Source organism: Myotis brandtii, unplaced genomic scaffold, assembly GCF_000412655.1.
Source record: "Myotis brandtii unplaced genomic scaffold, ASM41265v1 scaffold2414, whole genome shotgun sequence".
In the NCBI taxonomy this organism is placed as follows: Eukaryota; Metazoa; Chordata; class Mammalia; order Chiroptera; family Vespertilionidae; genus Myotis; species Myotis brandtii.
In genome coordinates, this window is record NW_005359117.1 from 41,366 (window position 1) to 60,889 (window position 19,524).

Consider the following 19,524-nt stretch of genomic DNA (forward strand, 5'->3'; position numbering starts at 1 on the left):
TCACCTAAGACCATCGGAAAACACATATATAATTACATATTGTTTTTGTGAATAATCACTATGCTTTAATTATGTTCAATTTGTAACAATGAAATTGGGGGTCACCACAACATGAGGAACTATATTAAAGGGTCAAGGCATTAGGAAGGTTGAGACCCACTGCTCTAGGGTTTATGAGTTCCCCACCTCTATGCCAACAAAGCTCTCATGCACATTTGGTGTTATTTCTGGGCTTTCTGTTCTGTTTTGTGGACTTAATCTGTCTAAAAGAAAACATCAAAAGGCCAGGGGTAAACTGGGAAATATATTTGCAACATGCATGACAAAGCTCATTTTCAAGAAAATGCTCTTAGAAATCACTGGTGGGGGTGGAGACACACTCGATGAAATAATGGCTTAAGGGCCTTTACAGCCAGTTTACAGAAAAAGTATCCAATAAACCCATGAAAACATGCTCAGCTCTTGAGTGTTGCTCTAAATTAAAATGAATGACAGTCCTGGCCAGGTGGCTTCATTGGTTGGAGCATCATTCAAGGGTTCGCTTCCCAGTCAGGGCACATACCTAAGTTGTGGGTTTGATCTCCAGTTGGGGTGCATATGGGGGGTAACGGATCAATGTTTCTCTCTCACATTGATGTTTCTCTCCCTTCCTTTCTTAAATCAATAATAATATATCCTCGGGAGAGGATAAAAAAATAAAATGAAATGAATTATGATTTTTCCCATTTTCCAGACTAGAAAATATGTAAATGTCTGATGACACGCAATGTGGTCATGGGGAGACGGGGGTCCCCCATGGACTGTTGGTGGGAGTGCGCAGTGACGTGAACTTGTGGAGAACGATGCTAGCTGTCAACATTAACAAGGCCCACGGTCCCTGGACCCAGTGATTCCACCTTTAGGAATTGAATCCTGTGTAAATACGCAAGGTTGCAAATATCTATGTACATGTACTGTATCTTTGTTGCAGTATTATTTGTTAAAAAAAGATTTTGTGACTATCTGGAAACTATCTGAATGTACTTCATTAAGATTGGCAAATACTGGTAAGTTATGGTAGGTCCATTGTTGGAACACCACACAGCACTGCAATAAAACAGCCAGTTTCTTAAAAACTAATTTGGGAAGACGTCTAAGAGAAAACATTAAAACATTTGCAGCTCTTCTGTATTCTGATCGTGGAAATGGTTACATGACTATTCATTTGTCAGAACTCATGGGGCTAGTCACCAAAAGGAGTAATTTTACTGTATATAAAAAAGTGAATTAAGAAGATATTAGAAAAGCAATTTAGAAGGAAGTTTGTATATGTGATTATTTAAAACACGTACGTGTGTTGTGTATGTGTGTGTTTGCGTGTGTGTAGTATTTCTGGAAGGAAACACTCAAAACCAAGTAGGTCGGGGTACTTTTCTTTTTACTTTATACTCGACAGAACTGTTTGAGGGTGTGATTTTCACACTCTGAGTATGTTTGTAATTAAAGAATATTAAATTAATTAAAAATGAATTTGTGTCTCTGGCAACATTTGCATTGCCTGATAGGAGACAGGGCGCAAGGGCACTTAGTGGGTGTAACAGAGAGAAAAGGTGTTTCTCAGTCTTTTAGGCCAACAGCTAACTGGGTGGTCTTTCTCATCGCTACCAAGTATTTATTGGGAAGGGACTGTACTCCCCATTAGATGGGGGCTCCTGCTCCTTGGGGCAGGGGCTGAGGTGTTCCTTCCCGTCTCCTCTGGACCTGAGGTCCTGGGATGGTACCAGGGTGTGGGAGAAGACTGGGACTGGATGGCCTCAGTGGGAGCTGGTAACCCAGCCAGGCTGCTGCATCCCAGGGCGTCCCTAACCTCACCTCCCTCATCAGAGACTGGAATTCCTCTCACCTTTGCCCCACCATCACCACCGCACTGAGAAACAAGCCGCTACCGTCTCCATAGCAATAGACTAGTCTCAGGTTCAGCCCTTCACCCAGCCAGAGGTTGTAGGGCGTGTATACATGTGTGCACATGTTGTGTTGGGGAGAATCAGATTGGGGAAGAAGCCAAGCAGGGGATGGGGCAGAGATGAGCAAAGATGGCCAGAAGCAAGTAGGAGAGAAGAGAAGCCACACTGCTCAGAGCGCTCACTAACCAGACCTGCATTTAAAGGACACCTACTGTGTGCCAGGCACTGCATCCGGCACTTGATCTCTTATCACCCGATGCCTGCAAGAGTCCTCCACTTATAGTTGGCTCTCAGTACATGTCTGTGGATGCCTGTTAGCTCAACCACCCATGCAAACTATTCTCCCCATTTCACAGGCAAAGAAATTGGGGCTCAGAGAGGTTGAGTAACATGTTTGAGGAGCAGCGTCTGCCTAACTCCAAGGTCAGTGTCTTCCAACTGCATCCCCGGCTAAGGACAGAGAAGGACCTCAGGGACGAGGTGGCAGTGTCTCTGCCCCTGGGGAGCGTGGGGGCTGATGCGTCTGTGGAGGCGGGGATGGATGGAGGTTGTGGGTGGGCATGAGGAAGAAAAGGTTGCTTCTGTGGAACCACAGACTCACCCTGACGAAGCTACATCAAGCCCATTGGTTTAGGACAGTGTTTCTCAAACTGGTGATTTTGCCGCCCTCCCCCAGGGGCATTTGGCAATGTCTACAGACATCTTTAGTTGTCATCACTGGGGGTGGTGGTTTAACTGGCATTCATTTGACAGAGGCCAGGGATGCTGTAAAATTTCTATAATTTTTACACAAGAGCGCCCCACAACAAAGAATTATCATGTCCAAGGTGCTGAGGCCGAGAAACTGGTCTAGCTGGACAGGGGGCAACTGGCCCTGCTGTGGCTGTAGCGCTGAGATCACCCCTGCCCTGGGTGGATGTACCATCCTTGGTATCTGCAGGAGGTGCAGTGTGTGATGGAGAGGGAAGCAAGAGCTTTGCAGGAAGTGGGTCCCGGGTTTTAATCTTCAGACAAGCGGTGTGACCTTTACCTTTCATTTCCACACCCCCTCCTATCCCAGGGCTGCTATAAAATCAAATGAGAGAGCAGATGGGGAGGCTCCTTGACAACTGGGAAGTGCTGTGTGCAGAGAACTGTGCTGTCATTGGCCAATGAGTATCATTGTCAGGAAGGGGTCACTGAGGGTCAGGCAGATGAAGGAAGAGGTGACTCGCTTCTCAGTCAGTTGTGGACGGGCTCCATCCTTCCGGTTGAAGCAGGAGACACAGCTCACCCCCACCCATGACCTCCCCCAACTCCACCCTACCCCGCTCGGGTACCTGCAAATCAATCTGTCTCGGCTGGGCATCTGGGCTGGGCTGGTTGATGAGGTCCTGCAGCTTGGCTTTCCGCAGTGGGTATCTCCTGGCAGCCATCGTGGGGTCGCTGACCGTGGTGGCCCTCGGGGAGGGCTTGTGGTCGATGATCTGGTTGGTGCTATATGCCCGTCGTCGCTGGGAGAGGCCCACACCTGGACAGGGGTGGTGACAGGGGAGCCACCAGAGTGCAAGAAGAGGACAGCGGGCAAAGAGGGAGGGGCTTGCATACCCTTTCATGCTTGAAAACTTCTTGATCTTTCCACTGCTCACCTACTGACGTATGTTTGGGTGCCTCACCTCACCTGGCATTCAAAGCCTGGCCTAACCGGGCCCTAATCTATCACCCAGCGACTCTCCTTTCTGTTCCCTTTTCAAGGTTCCATGTGTCCAAGTATAGTAGCTGAGTAACCAACTGTGGATGTATTTTCTAGGTGTCACACCTTTGCTCAGGCAGTGTCTGCTGCCCAGAACCTCCTGTGGCCCATGTCACTCTGCTTCCTCTCAGAACTAAGTCCAATTGTATCCCTCTCACCAGATGGAGAGCTTCTGAGGACAGGTGCCACGTTCGAGTCATCTTTGCTGCTCACACTGTGCTCAGTACTTAGCCTGGGTAGGTGATCAGGAAACACCCTCCGAGTGGAAACTAAAACCATGAAGTGGCTCTGGAGGCAGACAGGTCTAGACTATCTGTACTCGACCTCTTTCAAGTTCCACGAGCTCAGCCAAGTGACTGAAGTTCCCTGTCTCAGTCTCCTCATCTGCAGAATAGGCGGTAGCCCCCTCTGCAGCTGCTAACTATTCAATGCGACTGTTTGTATAAAGTGCTTAGCACATAGTAAGTGCTCAGTAAAATGGAGCGATCATAGCTTCTGGAGAAGTGAGTGAAGCACAAAGGGTGGCAGATTTACCAGGACTGGTGGCGGGGTTGCCACTGGACGGCCGGGCATCTGTGGCCTGCCGCAGGTCGAGGGGTTCCCCCAAGCTATTGGGACAATTTGCATTGTCTGAGCCGGGCCCCTCATCCTGTGACTGGTAGAAGACAGAGCTGCTGGACTCCTGCGAGTGCAGCATGCTGTATCGTCTCCTCTTGTCCTGGAGGAAGGGAGAGAAAGAAGGTTGGGAATTAGGCTAGATGGCAGGAAGGACATCCACAGAGCAGCAAGCAGTGTGAGGCAAGGTGGTGGAGAGTCCATGTTAGAAGTGGAATAATAAAAAAAGTGTTTTGCTAGCTTGGAGAATTTAGGCAGACTTCTGTTTATGAGATGGTGAATGAAAATTACTTCATATCACTTACATTGTTTATATTTTAAATTATATTTTTTATTTAAAAAAATTTAAAAGGTAATTCTAAATGCCACTGCTGTCTCCAAATAGGTAAACAAAATGAACAGAATGAACCATCTATTCCTCCCATTCCATTCTCCATAGTATATACATACATATAAAACATAAAGGCTTTTGGGGATCATTTTTGTTTTACAAAAACTGGACCATATTACTTTCTATTTAGCAGTATCTTGAACGCTGCACTTTAAACATTTTGGAAATCCTGTATGTCAACTATTCTTTGAAACATTTGATTGTGCAATATTCTACCACCCCTATGGTTAAGCATTCACTTAGTGGCTGTATTTATATTTACATTTAACGCTTTATCAGTCAAAAAGTCAACATGTCATCCATTGATAAATACAAGGTGATGACAGAGAATACAAAAATCACAAAGAGAAAATGCTATTAACCTTCATTCCTTCAACAGTAAGTCAAACCTGATCAGACAACCAAAGTATAAGTCACCTGGTGTAGGAAAGAGGACAAAGTAGAAAAGGAAAAAAGGAGTAGAAAATCACCTTAAAAAATCAGTTCAATTAAAATAAGTATGTGAGACCACAGTGTCTTATGGTACCTATTATTGTTGGGAGCTCTGGGGAGGCTATGAGTACCTTTGGACTAGAAAAAGAAGTTTACGAAGTCCTGGAATTTACAAGAGAAAATTAGAAACCTAATTGACCAGTTCAGTTGTACAAATTGTTGTCTTCTCTCAATAATTAAGTTTATTTGATGAGAAATTCATATTCTGGCTACCAAATAATTTGTAATAATGTCTTTCACAATATTCTCCTGCTACGTGTAACATCAAATGACATTTTGAGGGGAGCAGCATTAATATGTGGCCATAGTTTTTGCCATCACAAAAAATTCTACAATTAATCCTTGGACATAACTCCATTATATCACTTTATTTCTGTTAGATCCCTTAGAAGGGATTTCTGGGTTGAAAAGTTATGTCTTTCTAATTTCATTAGTTATTTGTAGATTGTGTTCCATGGCCTGGCAACTATACCTCACAACTATACGCCCAGATCCAGTTCGTTCCTTCCTGCCAGGAACAGTCTTTCCAGCGAGGATGGCTGCAAGGGCATGTTTCTGGACCCCCACTGACCCCGGGCATTTCTAAGATACTTACAGATCTGGAGTTGGAGATGTATAAGGAGGCATCACACACAATGCCGTATCCCACCAGCCGTTCCCCAGGGAAGAGGGTGCTGGTGCTCAAGGGGGAGACCAGCACTTCGGTGGTCTCCGGGAAGACCCACTCCACAGTCACATCACTCAGGATTGGGGCCATGGCCTTCTTCAGGGATTTGACCATCTGTTGGGCAGAATCAGAACACTGGTTGGGGAGATGTGTGAGCAGGGGTATGTCCAGATGCACGAAGCCCAGGTGAGTATGACCATGCGGGGATGTGAGCAGGAAAGAAGTGACAAGAGGCCTTGGGATGGCTTGCCCACCAGTGAACATGCCACTTCTTAGGCTCCTACAATGCCAGAGTTGGAGCAAATGTTTGCTGGCGTCTTCCCTAAGCTTAGCATTTTATAAATGAGAAAATCCAGGACTCAAAGGAGGGTTGTGACTAGTCCAGGGCACCCAGAAAGTTTGTGTCAAAAACATGAACCAGAGAGTGATCTTCAGCAAGTCGATTTGCTTTCCTGGGCCTTCTTTTCCCCACGTGTTAGAGTGAGGGTCCAGCAGCAGAGGGACGGGGGCCCTTCCACCTACCTTGGGTTGCAGCCGCTCCCCCTCCATCAGGAACTCAGCACTGCCCTTGGACACGGTTGCCAGCCCCTTCACCAGCCTGTGGCAGACGTTGGGTCCAATTCCAAAGCTATAGCACCTGGGCAGGGGAGGAGAGAGGCTGCCACTTCCCATCCTCTCTGCCATCTTTGTCTCCTGGTGGGGCGCATGTTCCATGCGGACTCTCTCACAGCTGGCCCAGCTTCAGGCAGAGGGCCGGGGAAGAGGGCCATCAATGGGCATTTCCATTCACACGTGAAGCCCATGACTTCCGCCCCAGCGCAGAGTCTAAGCAGCAGGAAGGGCTTCCTTTGCCCAGGCTGCTGGTTGGGAGCTGGATACAGAGGTGTGGGCATCTCATCCCTCCTGAACTTTGAGGGGGAGAGGCAAACTTTGAGGTCAGCCATACGACCTTGGAAGCAAAGCTCTAAAATAGCGGTTCTCAACCTGTGGGTCGCTACCCCTTTGGGGGTCGAACGACCCTTTCACAGGGGTCGCCTAAGACCATCGGAAAACACATATATAATTACATATTGTTTACAGTAGCAAAATTACAGTTATGAAGTAGCAAGAAAAATAATTTTATGGTTGGGGGTCACCACAACATGAGGAACTGTATTAAAGGGTTGCGGCATTAGGAAGGTTGAGGACCACTGCTCTAAAAGGGTCTTTCCTTGTCTTCTGGCATTTTTTCCATGTGGCCCGGGTTCTGGAAACCCCAGTCCAGGGCAGCCCGGGATAACCACGTCCTAGACCTTCAGCTTGTGCCCACCTGGTGGAGAAGGCGTGGTTTCGCACCAGCTCCAGCACCTTCCCGGTGTTGTTGACGGCCCCGTCTGTGACCACGAAGAGGAGTCGCGGGTGGCCTCGGTGCACTGGCTGCCGGATGACCCACCTGAGCGGGGAGAGGATGTTGGTGCCACCCATGTCAGCCCGCATTCTCTGAATGTTTTCACAGGCTATGGCCAAGGTCTCCTGCAGGAAAGGCACAGGCAGGGAGAGAATTCCCAGGGTCACCGTATGGTGCGGAGACTCTGAGCCCCTTGGGGGAGGAGTCCTTTTGTTTCCCTAGATCAGCAATTTTCAACTTTTTTTTTTTTTAACATAAACTAATTACTAAAATTCCGAGGCACATCAAAAAATATATTTGTTGCTGATCTAACAAAAATAAAGGTATACTTTTGATTCATTCACACCAGATGGCTAATGCGTTGGCTGCTGTCATTTGTGTGTGTGACAATCTAAGGGGAAAAGAGGTCTGTGCCCCAGACTAAATAGATAGGTGTTGCATGTCTTAGAAATCCTTGCAGCACACCCGTTGAAAATCGCTGCCCTAGATAATACTCTAACCTCGCCAGAGTTGAGTCCTGTTCCCAATCTCACCTCTGCCCCACATACAGGAAGAATAATAGGTGGACACTTATTTGACATGGTTCTGCCCAATGACACCCCCACCAGTGCCTGCCGTGCTACCATTCTCGGTGTTATATTAACTTATCATTGTCCTTTCTGGCCCAGGATTACTGGCCTCGGATGAATGTCACTACAGCAAGGACAGATTCTCACTGGACATCAGATGTCCTTCTGCTCCTGACTCAGGAAGATGCTCTTCCAACATCCATGCTCAAAAGTCTTAAAATGTATAATGTACCTTTGAGCCAGAAAGACTAGAAATTTATCCCAAGGGAATCATGAAGGAGGGATGTGAAGCCTTTGATACAAAGGTGATAAGCAAAAAAAAAAAAAAAAAAAAAAAAAAGCAACTTCAGTGCCCAACTGCAGGGGTTAGTTAAATAAGTCACGCCTATCTGCAGTGAAACACTAGGCAGCCATTAGAATTATGCTGCGGATTTATACTTAATGTCATAAAAATGTGCTCATGATAGCTGTTGTGTTAGAAAAGTAGTTTCTGGAAGGCCTAATCCTATCTTTCCTGAAACTGTGGGTAATGCACAGAACAAGGTCTGGAGGGATTTACTCTAAGCTCTTAATATTGTTTTTCTTTTTGTTTTTCTGACGTGATCATGTGAGATTTACATATTTTTCTTTTTGATTATCTAGTTTCAAAGGATGTGGGATAATCAATATATTATTATTGCATTTAAAACACTCATAAACTACTTTTAATTGAAAAGTGGCTCCGAAGTCCTCCCTTCCTTCCTTCCTCTCTTCCTTCCTTCCTCCCTCCCTCCCTTCCTTCCTTCTTTCCTCCAATTCCTAGGCCTGCAATTCTGAACGTGCTGCTGGGGCCACAGTCCTGTTATTTAAAATTGTAGCTTGAGTCTCGTGAGTCCCATTCTCAGCCCACTTACCCACCTATTCACTCGGCCATCCCTTCCTGTTCACTTCTTTGGCTCAACCTTGCACGGATCTATTGTCCTCATAAGACAGAGGCTTCAAGCCCTGACCGGTTTGGCTCAGTGGATAGAGCATTGGCCTTCAGACTGAAAGGTCCCAGGTTCGATTCCGGTCAAGGGCATGTACCTTGGATGCGGGCACATCCCCAGTAGGAGGTGTGCAGGAGGCAGCTGATCGATGTTTCTCTCTCATGGATGTTTCTAACTCTCTATCCCTCTCCCTTCCTCTCTGTAAAAAATCAATAAAAAATATATTAAAAAAAAAAGACAGAGGCTTCAGTGAGTGGCAGGCCTAGGATATACATCCTCTTTCTACCCCTCCCTGGACCCCTGTCTACACACACCCACACTTTGTCCAACATGTTCTTTATTTTAAAGAGGAGGGTGTCAGAGGCTGAGGTGTTAGAGAACTGCCTGAGCAGAGTTAGCCTCTCTTTCCTTCTTGGCTCCTGGGTATCATCCTGGTCCTATACGTGTGGACAGCCTGTGAGCAGGCCTCCTCTCTCCTTTTCTGTCCGTTGCTCCTCACCACCCGCCCCTCCTGGTCCCAGCCTGGTCCTTCCTTACCTCGTTGTAGGTCTGACTGGAAGGGAAGAGGCTCTTAAATGTGGATCCAAACCCAATGACATTGAAGAGGCAAGCCGGCATGAGGCTCTTAAGAGCCACCAGCATGGCATCCTGGCAGGCAAGAAAGGGATTTTCAGGATTCGGGAAGGAGTTATAACTTCTGCCACTTCACACCGGTATTATTATCCCAGCAGGAATCTGTCCCACACAGGCCTTCCACCCCCTGCCTGCACCCAACAGCACCTTTTCCCCCAGATCAAGAAATCTGCTGATGCTGAGCGGAGGCTGGACCAAAGCCATCTCATGAAATTTCTCACTCGTGTAGCAAGTCTGACTTTTCAAAGCCATTCTGTTATGGTTGCCAGTTCCATCTCACCTCCTGCTGACCCTGAGAGGTAGGGAGAGCAGGGAGCACCCACTCCTTTCCGCCAAAACAAAATTGATGTCTAAGGGAGGCATGTGGCCTGATCCGGCTCACCCTGGTGATGGGACAGGCTTCTGGCTCTCACTCGGGGCCTTTTGCAGCAGAATTCACCTGAATTATCATTGACTAGGGATGAATCCCTTTGGGACAGTCTCTTTAGGTCATATTTGTTGAATGCCCAGGATGTACTTTACCTACATTACCTCATATAATCTTCACAATCACCCTTGAAGCAGGCACAATAGTATCCCCATTTTATAGAAGAGAACACTGAGGTACAGAGAGGGGAGCAACTTGTTGGTGAGCATTCAGATAGTAAATAGTGGAGGCAGGACTCAGACACGAGTCACTCTGCCTGCAAAGTCTGTGAACATTAGAATCGTAACCTACTTAACTATGCAACATCAGGAGACCCGGATAAAGGTATATTGGAAAAAACAATGCCAAAGAAGAAAAGGGGAGGAGATGCCAAGAGGGAAAAAGGATGATATTGATGATGAGGCAATGATAAGTATCAAGCAATTACTACAGATCAAGCACTGTGACCCACTCTTTATATTACCTCATTTAATCTCTAAAAGAGTGGTTAAGAAGATGCACTTTGATGTCAAACATATCTGGGTTTACATTGTACCTTCACTATTGCTAACTTGACCTTGGGCTAGTTATGTCATTCCTCTGAGTCTCAGCCCGGCACAGAGTAGACAGTCAGCAAGTGGTTATTATTATCTACCCAAGAAGATGCATATTAATATTAATACCTTTATTTTACAGAGAAGAAAACGGAGGCTTCGAGAGTTTAGGAATTGTACTGGATCGCAAAACCTAAAGATAGGACCGAGGCTTTCAAAACATAGCTCTGAGCCCTGGTTGGTGCAGCTCAGTTGGTTGGACATCATCCTGTGCACCAGAGGGTTGCTGGATCGATTCTTGGCCAGGGCACATGTCCGGGTTGGGTGCTTGATCCCCAGTAGGGGGCATGCAGGAGGAAGCTGATCAAAGTTTCTCTCTCACATCCATGTTTTTTTCGCTCCCTCTTTCTCCCTTCCTCTCTCTACATACCAATTTAAACATTTAAAAAAAAATCTTTAAAAAGCGAAGCTTTAAAAAACAACAACACAGCTCTGAAATCTTCATTCATGTTGGTGCTGCCTTGGCACAGAACCCAGGAGTTGGGGGGAGGGCTCTCCCTCACCCCCATATAGTCTACTGATGGCAGCCCAGGGATCTCAGCATGGCTTCAGGGAAACAAGCTGTTCCACTCCAGAATTTAGAAGTAAACAGCTGTAAGTGGATCCTAGCAACTTCCACACCATAAGGGCCTGCAGCCCCTCTCCCACCCCCTCTGTAAACATGAACATTAATGTTCTCTTTGTTGCTTGTGTCAATCCATTTTGTGTCTCTATGAAAGAAGTCCAGATCTGCTTATTTTTTCATTAGCCGCTAGTGTGTATTCCTGCTAGCAGGAGACGTTGCTGATCCATACAGATTGTCTCTGCTCACACCTATTAGAATTTTCAAAGCCGTGTTTTTGGCAGCAAGTGGCGGCTGAAGAATGAGACCAGCTGCAGGAAATTAAATTGGTTGAACTTTCCCCTTCCGCGTGGCTGTTTGGATTTCTATTCTCTCCCACCTCCCTATTTCCAGTTTTTCCTAAAACTTCAACATAATCAGCCACAATTAATGATGCAAGCAACCCCCCCCCATGACCTCATTATCAAGGTGGGGTGGGGGAGTGGGGGGGAGGGGTGTATGGCCTGAGTAATTTCTGTGTCTTTTTCTAAAAGGGGCAGGCGCATGTAGCAGAATGGATTGTGCTGATGCAAAGCCAGTTGTGAAAGGTAACCTTGAGGTCAGGGAGCTGAGCTGGAAAAGCAAGCAAGCAAGACTCCTAGGGGGAAGGAACTGTGAGAGGAGCCCTGGAGGGAGCTGTCATCAGAGAATTCTGGAATGTCAAGGTTGGAAAGGTCTTTAGTTCAGGAAATGGATTTCCAATCAGGAACCAGCTCCATTCAGCTGGTAGTAATGGCCTGCAGCACCTTGATGAGAACAATACAGAGACTGAGTCCAGACTCAGCGTGGAAAAGAATGTCACGGTCAGTTGTTGATGTCTGCCTGGGCTTGGGAGAAGGGAACAAAGCGATGTAGGACATATGGTTGCCCTCCCTGTATTAACCCTCCCTTCTCATTTTACAGACAGTATAAACAAAGCCCAGAGTTGAGAATCAATTTGTCCAAAGCCACATAGCCAGCCAGTGGCAGACTTGATCCTGGAACCCAGGCATTTCTCTTTTACTAAGTCATGCAGCAGAAAAGACATAATCAGAAAAGAGAGCTTTTCTTAAAGGGGGAGTAGGTGTAACTCCCTATCAGAAAGGTGAGGAAAATGAGCACTGAGCCAGGATAGGGAAAGCTTAGGCTCCCTTGTTAGCACTGTGATGTTCGAAAAACAGCCTCTCGGCGACTCAGTTTCCTTACCTGGAAATAGGCAGGGAAGGTGGATTCAGTGCTCTCTAAGGGATGCTCCATGATCCCATGATACTTAAAGTAACTGTGGAGACATCTTACAAATTGGTCCGGCTGTGGAATGGGATACACATGGGCACTGGACTGTGCTTCAGCACTCCAGCACTGTGGACAGCTCCCCATTCCAGTATTTGTTTTTGATGGCGGGCAGGAGCGGGGAGAAGGTACCAACCAGTCCTACATCCCAGTGTCAAGAGGCCTCAAATAGGAACTTGGGTTCCATATAGGATGCTCTCTCATGCTTCAAGACCAAACCCAGTCATAGCATGACTGAGGAGCTAGCTGGCCTCACAGATCCCACCTAACCTCTCCTCTCCTTGTTATCCTGTTGCCCTGGGAACAAGAGTTTGCTCCAGGCACAAACTGGGAAAGGAGCGAAATTTCAGGTGACAACTGAGCCCTCCCCCTTCTCCTTCCCTCATGCCTTGTTTTCTTGAACTGTGATCCTTTACCCAGTTCAATGAACCATGACTGAGGGTTTTTTATGCCTAAATATAGAGCAAGGCCCCATGGGGAGAGATATATGAGCAAAGATCTGGCCCTTTCCTTAATGAGTTTCCCATAACTCCAGATGAGACAGACCTGCACAGCTAGACATACAAGGGAGAGGTGGATAATGCCGGAACTGAGGCGAAGAATCTCCCGAGGGAGAGGATATGCTTCTAGACATTGGGAGAAAGGTGATTACTCTGTCTTCCTCACTCATCAGAAGTCTCCACAGCAGCGAGACCATGCTCCATACATGACTGGTTTGAGGGCAGAAACTGAGTTTACACCCTTCTGTCTTTTTAGACGGCCAACCACAAAATTTTGCCCATATTAGGCATTTTGAGGGGGGAAAAAAAAAGAACCAAATTTTTTCTACTGGATTCTACACATTATTTGATGACAGGGGCCATCTCCAGTGAATTTCTGATGTCAGGTCGCAGGGACAGACAGACAGACATGGGTTTAGTATTAGACCACACGGGCTGTGTGACCTTGGGTAGGTTATTGAAACTCTCAGGATGGGCTTTCCACTTTGGCAAATGGAGACAATAGCACTAACCTCAGGATTATTAGCTGGATTCAACACCCAGCTGTACCCCTCTCCACTCAGTACCTACTGAGCTGTGTTAGCCTGAGCAGCACTCAGCGAAGGTTGTAGAATGTCAAGGGAAGATGTTGATAACTTCATCCCTTGTAAGTGGACAATAGTTCTGCCTCTGCTCATACCACTTCAGGGTTTTCTTTTGGGAGCACATTGAGTTTGGGTGTCTCTGTTCAAACTGATTTTAAAAAGTTGTTGTCCCTTTTAGACATGGAGAGCCATTTAGGAAGGTGGTTCAGGTGTGGAAGAGGGGCTTCTTGGAACGGAAAGTGCTGATGAAGCTGGTTTGGGGGAGCACAGCTGATTTACCCTGGAGCACAAGACCCCGGGGAGGGGTCCTCTAACAGGTACCTTGACGCGGTGGATGTTGGTCCCACTCATGCTGCCGCTCCTGTCAATGAGGAAGATAAACTCGCCATGGGTCTTCCTCAGGTTCGGCTGGAATGACTGGAGGTCAGGACAGAAGTTGAGCATGATGACAGAATGGTGGGGAATGTCCTTGTGGAGGCGTTTCCGGATGATTTCTGTCTGGAGGAGAAAGAAAAACTCTCACTTGGTATTCAAGGCATCCATGCTGCTCACGTGGTCTCCCATTACTCACCAAGTAGAGTCAAGATCCCGCTCATGCCCTGCACGCGAGGCTTCCAGGATGACTGCACCTGGCTCTCTATTTGCTAGCGTTTCACTGGTTGCAACAGCAAACATGGACTTTGGAGGCAGAAGGCCTGGGTTTGAATCCCAGCTCTGTCACCGTCTCGCTGTGTGATCTTGAACAAGTCCCTCCCCTGGGCCTGTTTCTTCAATTTTAAAAACGAGGCACATAATGTTCCCTTCTCCGGGTGGTTATGAGGACGAACTGAGCTGGCGCCCAGATGGGAGGCCTTCCGTTGAGTAGCAGTTTCTTTCTCTTTCACACTCAGTGTCTGAGCTACTCTCTGGCTTATCTGGGCTGTGACCTTGGTTTCTCTGGTTTACTGAGTCTCTCCCACTGATAACTTTCTACTCTTTCTCTAAATTTTACCTTTTGGAAAGCCTGCCCCAATCTTCCAGGTGGACTCAATTACTTGGTCTCCTCATCTATGAACTAAGGACAAGAGTACGTGCCTCCCCAAGTTGTACGAATAAAGGCAATGCTTGTGAAGCCCGCTGCCTGGCAGTCGTCGGCTAAATGGTAGCCATCATCCCTGTTGTGGTTTGTCGTGGGCTCAGGCATTGCTCACATGCAGCTTTGTGCTCATATCTCTGCCTCCCCTCTCGCTTGTGTGTTACTTGAAGGTAGGTCATGCCTGAGCTTCTTTTTTTTTTTAATCTCTAGGGCTTAACACAGAGCCTGGTGCAGAGGTGGGCTCGGTAAACGAAGGGAGAACAGCCCCGTAGTTCTTGACCTTTTCGTGTGTTCTCCTGGCTGACGTGGTGCTGAGCCTTCCTCTCCCTCCATCTCCCGCCTCTCTCTGTCTCTTTATCTGACTGCCTCTGGGTGGACATGTCCCTTTGTGTCTGTTTTTCAGTTTTGGTCTCTTTGCATCCCTTCCCCAACTCAGTAGATGACATCATCACCCATCCAGGTGTTCAAACCAAAGGTGGAGGACTTGTCGTTGCTTCTTCTCTTTTTCTCATCCCACACATCTGCTCCTTCAGCGAAGGATTGCTAGTTCTGCAGCTAAAACACACCCCGAATGTGTGCTCTTTTCTGTCTCCACTGCCACCATCCAAGTTCAGGACACTACCATCTCTTGCCTGGGCCCTTGTCATCGCCTCTTACTGGCCCCTTTCCCCCAATTTGACTCCCTGGTGGCCCATTCTGTGTAGAGCAGGCAGCGAGATCATTCTTGCCATTCTCTTGCCTGAGCAACGGTTTCCCCTCATACCCTGTGCCATGGCGTATGAAGCCCCCAGGGCCTGACCCTGGCCTGCCTGTCCACCTCATCTTTGCCCACTCCCCACATTTCACCCACACAGCCGCCCATTTCCCAAACATGTCACCATTATTCTGTTTCCAGTTCTTCACTGTCCACCAGGTCTCATTCTCAGACAGGCTTTTTCTAGACACCTGGCTGAACAGCAGCCAGTGCTTGCCCCTCACTCCTACATCATCCTGTTTTATTTCTCTCCTGGTCCCCAGCCCTCTCCAAACGGACCGTGCTCATTTGGTTACTTCTTGTGTATCTCCCTGTGCTAGAAGGCAAGCCCCATGAGGACAAGGATGTGTCATTTTTAGTGTGGCCTCCCCAGTGTCTAGAATGGAGCCTGACATCTATTGGACACATAGTGTTTGTTGACTGAATAAGTGAGAGAATGAATCTGTGTGGGTCTGTCTACCACCGACCTGTGTGTGCAAGTTTGTTTTTTCTCTATTTGTCTCTGCTTCTCACCGCATCGCCGTCTTTTCTACATGGTTATCTTCCTGTGCCATTTGCTCCCTCTTTGCTAAATCACAGTTTTGACAGCTTGTCCCTCCCACTCTTCCTGATTGACATTTGCCTTCTGGCTGCCCGCCTCCCTCCTTGGCAAAGGATCAGGCTCTCTGTCCCGCAGGGAGCTCCTTTGCCAGAGCCACGCCCAGCCTGGCTCTCTCGATGACAGAGCCCAAGGCAGTAACAGCCACATCAGCCTCTCAGAGAGTGGGGGCCCCTGGCTCAGGATTCTCCAATGGCTCCTCAAGCTGCCATTATCTAATTATAATAAACTCATCACTTTGGGGCAGCTTCAGGCTGATGGCTGTCATTCCTGGAGCTCATGAGAATACAGGGTATTTGCACAACCAACCCAAGGTGGAAAACTAATTCTCATTCGCTTCAGTGGTCCCAGAGCTAATTGATTTAAGGTTTGGTAGGCGGGGGACCCAGCTCCAGCCTGGGAGGCCCATTGTCCCCCCCCCCCGACGTTGTCCACATGCTGTAGTTCTCAGAGCTCAGTACACACCTGGCATTGCCACCCCCACTCTGAGAACCTGGCTCAGCCTCTTCTCCCATCTGACTCATCTGGGTGAGGGGGCACTTCTGGGAGAGGTATTTCCAGTGGGTCGCTAACTGGCAGTGATGTGATGGGCACCGAGCCATCTACACCTTCCTTTTGTCATCCTCCCCATCTCCACCAAGCAGGTGCTTCCAGTGGGGCCTCTAACAGTCAGGGTGAGCAGTAGGCTGTCTACATGTGTTTCCGTACACTCCTCAGCGGCCACATCCTCTGCCAGCCAGGCCCGCAGGAATGGGAAGGGCTCCTAAATCTAGTGTCACTGCCCTCGGATTGAGTCTAAGTCCTTAGCTTCGTTGCCATCCAAGTCAAATCCCAAGAGAACGGTCTTCCCATGCCCCAGCTCATAGTTATTTTGGGGTGCTAAACCTCAGTTTTTTCAGCCAATAAGCAAAGAGAATAAAAAGAAGTGGGCCATCATTCTTAAAGGTATCTTGGCCTCGGACCCGGCTTGGTGTGCAGGGTCATGAACAGGAGGGAGACTGCCGGTACAATTTGTGGCCATCGGCTGAGCCTCCTAGCATTTCTTCCCCATGCGGCCCCTCAGCGGAGGGTCTCTTGTCCTTCAGCTTCGTGGGGGAGAGGGTAGGCAGAGGGGCAGGATCTTTGTTAGCCTTTCCCTTCCCTGGCTTTACTGTCTATGTAACAGCCACCAAGGACCCAGAGGAAGGAACAGCGAGAGACCCATTCAACAGGTGGGAAAACAGAGGCCCAGGAGTAAAGAAAGAGCTGGGAGTGCACCGGCTGTCGGGGTAATACCTGGGGAAGCACCAGCTGAGAATTTTACCCGGCTTAGGTACCTTGGTACCTTAGGTACCTGGCTTAGTCACTAGAGCAGTGGTTCTCAACCTTCTGGCCCTTTAAATACAGTTCCTCATGTTGTGACCCAACCATAAAATTATTTTCATTGCTACTTCATAACTGTAATGTTGCTACTGTTATGAATCGTCATGTAAATATCTGATATGCAGGATGGTCTTAGGCGACCCCTGTGAAAGGGTCGTTCGACCGCCAAAGGGGTCGCGACCCACAGGTTGAGAACCGCTGCACTAGAAGGTGACCTGGCAGACAGCGTGAGGACAGCACCAGGGTGACTGCTACAACTGAGAGCCATTTGCCTCTGCCCCGCAGTGCCCCGGCCCTTTGCTGCCCCCCCTGACCACCCCCCCCAAAGGGAAACATTGACAAGGACCTGCCACCAGCTGCTGCATGACCTCAGGCAAGTCCCTGCCCCAGCTCATTCTCCTCAGTGAAGTCCAAGTCCCCAGTGCCACCCCGGTTCTGCCACCCCTGGCTCCTCCTTCAGTCGCCCTCACCTTTCGCTCTGCACTGCTGTCCTTCTTCATCCCTTTAATGAAATCTGCTCTTCCCCTCAGGTGCTGCTCAAATTCTCCCACGGTCATGTCCCCTTTCTCCATCAGGACATGTGGCATGTGGGGCTCTGCAGAGATGAGATCAAGTCTTGGCACGTGCCCGAGTGTGAGGGTGATGCCAGGGGCCTCAGCTTAGGGGCGGAATCCTCAGAGTGGGGAGGACTCCCAGTAGGAAGAGGGGTACAGAAGCCCTGGCTGCCCGAAGCAGGGTGAGGCCATGGGAAGACTCCTTAGCTGGGTGGCAGAAGTGCCTAGTGGCCATGGCTGACCCATGGCCCCTCTCTGGGCCTCAGTTTATCCATCTGTAAAATGGGAGTGGGACTGGTTGCTCTGATATTTTCAGGTCCTGGCATTCTAATGAATTCTTAGAGACAAAAGAGTTGTTCCCTGAGAGGTCAGAGCTGCCAGGGCCTCCCTGAGCTTGGGTTTCAAAGATCCTCTGCTCAGCTGGCCTGCGGACAAAGTGCCTGCCCCAGTGGATGCACGAGATCCTGGAGCCTCTGGGGCAGGAGATACTCAATTCCACCAGCTGGAGCCAAGTTTCCGCGGAGGTTGGTCTCCTCTCCTCTGCCACACACCCCTACCCTTTCCCTGGCTGACCACTGGGCGAGGGGCCACCTGTCTGTGCCCCATGGGCTCAGCACCTCCTCCCTCCCACAGGCTTCCCGGGGGTCCACCCTGGGGCACGGTACCGCTGGGGTGGATGAGGATCTCCACCGGCCGGTCGAAGGTGTGCCTGTTGGCCAAGGTGATGATTATGCTCTTGGCCGAGCATGCGGACGGGGCGGCGTCGGCTCGAATCTCATGGGTCGGACTCTCTACCCCTGAGTGGCACAGAAAGGTGGGATAGGCTCAGGAGCCCTGAGAGAGATAGGGGCTTTGTGGGGGACACTGAGATGCAAGCCAGAGATGACACTCCTGCCCGTCAGGGGCGCCTGCCCAGCTGGGTAGCCATGGACAGGTCTCCTCAATTTCCCCATTTGCAAAGTGGGGACCCAGTGGCGGGGAGCTGAAGGAATTGCCTCCCATGGAGGCGCATAAAGATAGAAGATGCTCAACGCTGGATCGGTGGGCACCCCATGAACACCTCTCAGGCTGGAATGCCATGCTGCTCTGACAACACACTTGTTGATGAGAAACCACAGCCTTTTAAAGCCTTGAGTGGGCTGGAGAGGGGAACTGTCAGAACAATGGCTCCAACTCTGGCTGCAGGTTAGAATGGCCTGGGACCTTCTGAATAGCCAATACCCAAGGCATAGCCCAGACCAAGGGCCCCAGAAGCTCGGGCGGGAGATGGGTGGCAGGATTCTGGAAGATCCCTGGTGATTCCACTGTGTAAGTGAGAAGCAGGAAGCGGCTCTATGGCTGAACCGCTGGGAGGGGACCAAGAACCACCCGCGCCATGCACATTCCCCAGGAGGCCATGGCGGTGGGGTGGACAGCCTGGAAGGCTCATTGGGAAGGGCTCATCTGTGGCTGGGGAGCAGGAAATGGGAATCCGTGCAGCTCCATGTACTTCAGGATGTCCTCCATCCGGGCCTGTCACATCCCCCACCCTCCCCTTACGCTCTGCCCTGGGCAGCTTTGGGCCGGAAGCCCTCCCCAGCCTGGGCCCTCAAGTCTTCCTGGCGCCTACCTGGGTCTGGGCAGCTCCCTCTCACCTGCGAGCAGGCATGGCCCACGGATCTCCAGCTGGAAGTTGAACTCATATTCCATGGGGTTGGACACATCCATGTCCAGAAGAGTTGCCAGGCACAGCTTGTTCCAGGAGTCCAGGGCCCGGGCGCCGAAGCAATGCTTGTCTTTGCTGGGAAGGGGGTTGAGAGGAGGAGGAGGA

General features: G+C 49.1%; 1 protein-coding gene across 1 annotated transcript in view; it reads right to left on the minus strand.

Moving 5' to 3' along the window:
- The window catches only part of VWA5B1 (von Willebrand factor A domain containing 5B1), a 45,086-nt gene that overhangs the window by 19,113 nt on the left and 6,449 nt on the right, over positions 1-19,524 (minus strand). The window contains exons 4-13 of the mRNA XM_014540331.1: positions 19,349-19,494; positions 18,380-18,511; positions 17,631-17,755; positions 13,693-13,869; positions 9,302-9,412; positions 7,150-7,352; positions 6,363-6,477; positions 5,769-5,954; positions 4,210-4,393; positions 3,263-3,453 (exon numbers count right to left, since the gene is read on the minus strand). Coding sequence (XP_014395817.1) covers positions 3,263-3,453; positions 4,210-4,393; positions 5,769-5,954; positions 6,363-6,477; positions 7,150-7,352; positions 9,302-9,412; positions 13,693-13,869; positions 17,631-17,755; positions 18,380-18,511; positions 19,349-19,494 — 1,570 coding nt within the window. The remainder of the gene's footprint in view (positions 1-3,262; positions 3,454-4,209; positions 4,394-5,768; positions 5,955-6,362; positions 6,478-7,149; positions 7,353-9,301; positions 9,413-13,692; positions 13,870-17,630; positions 17,756-18,379; positions 18,512-19,348; positions 19,495-19,524) is intronic.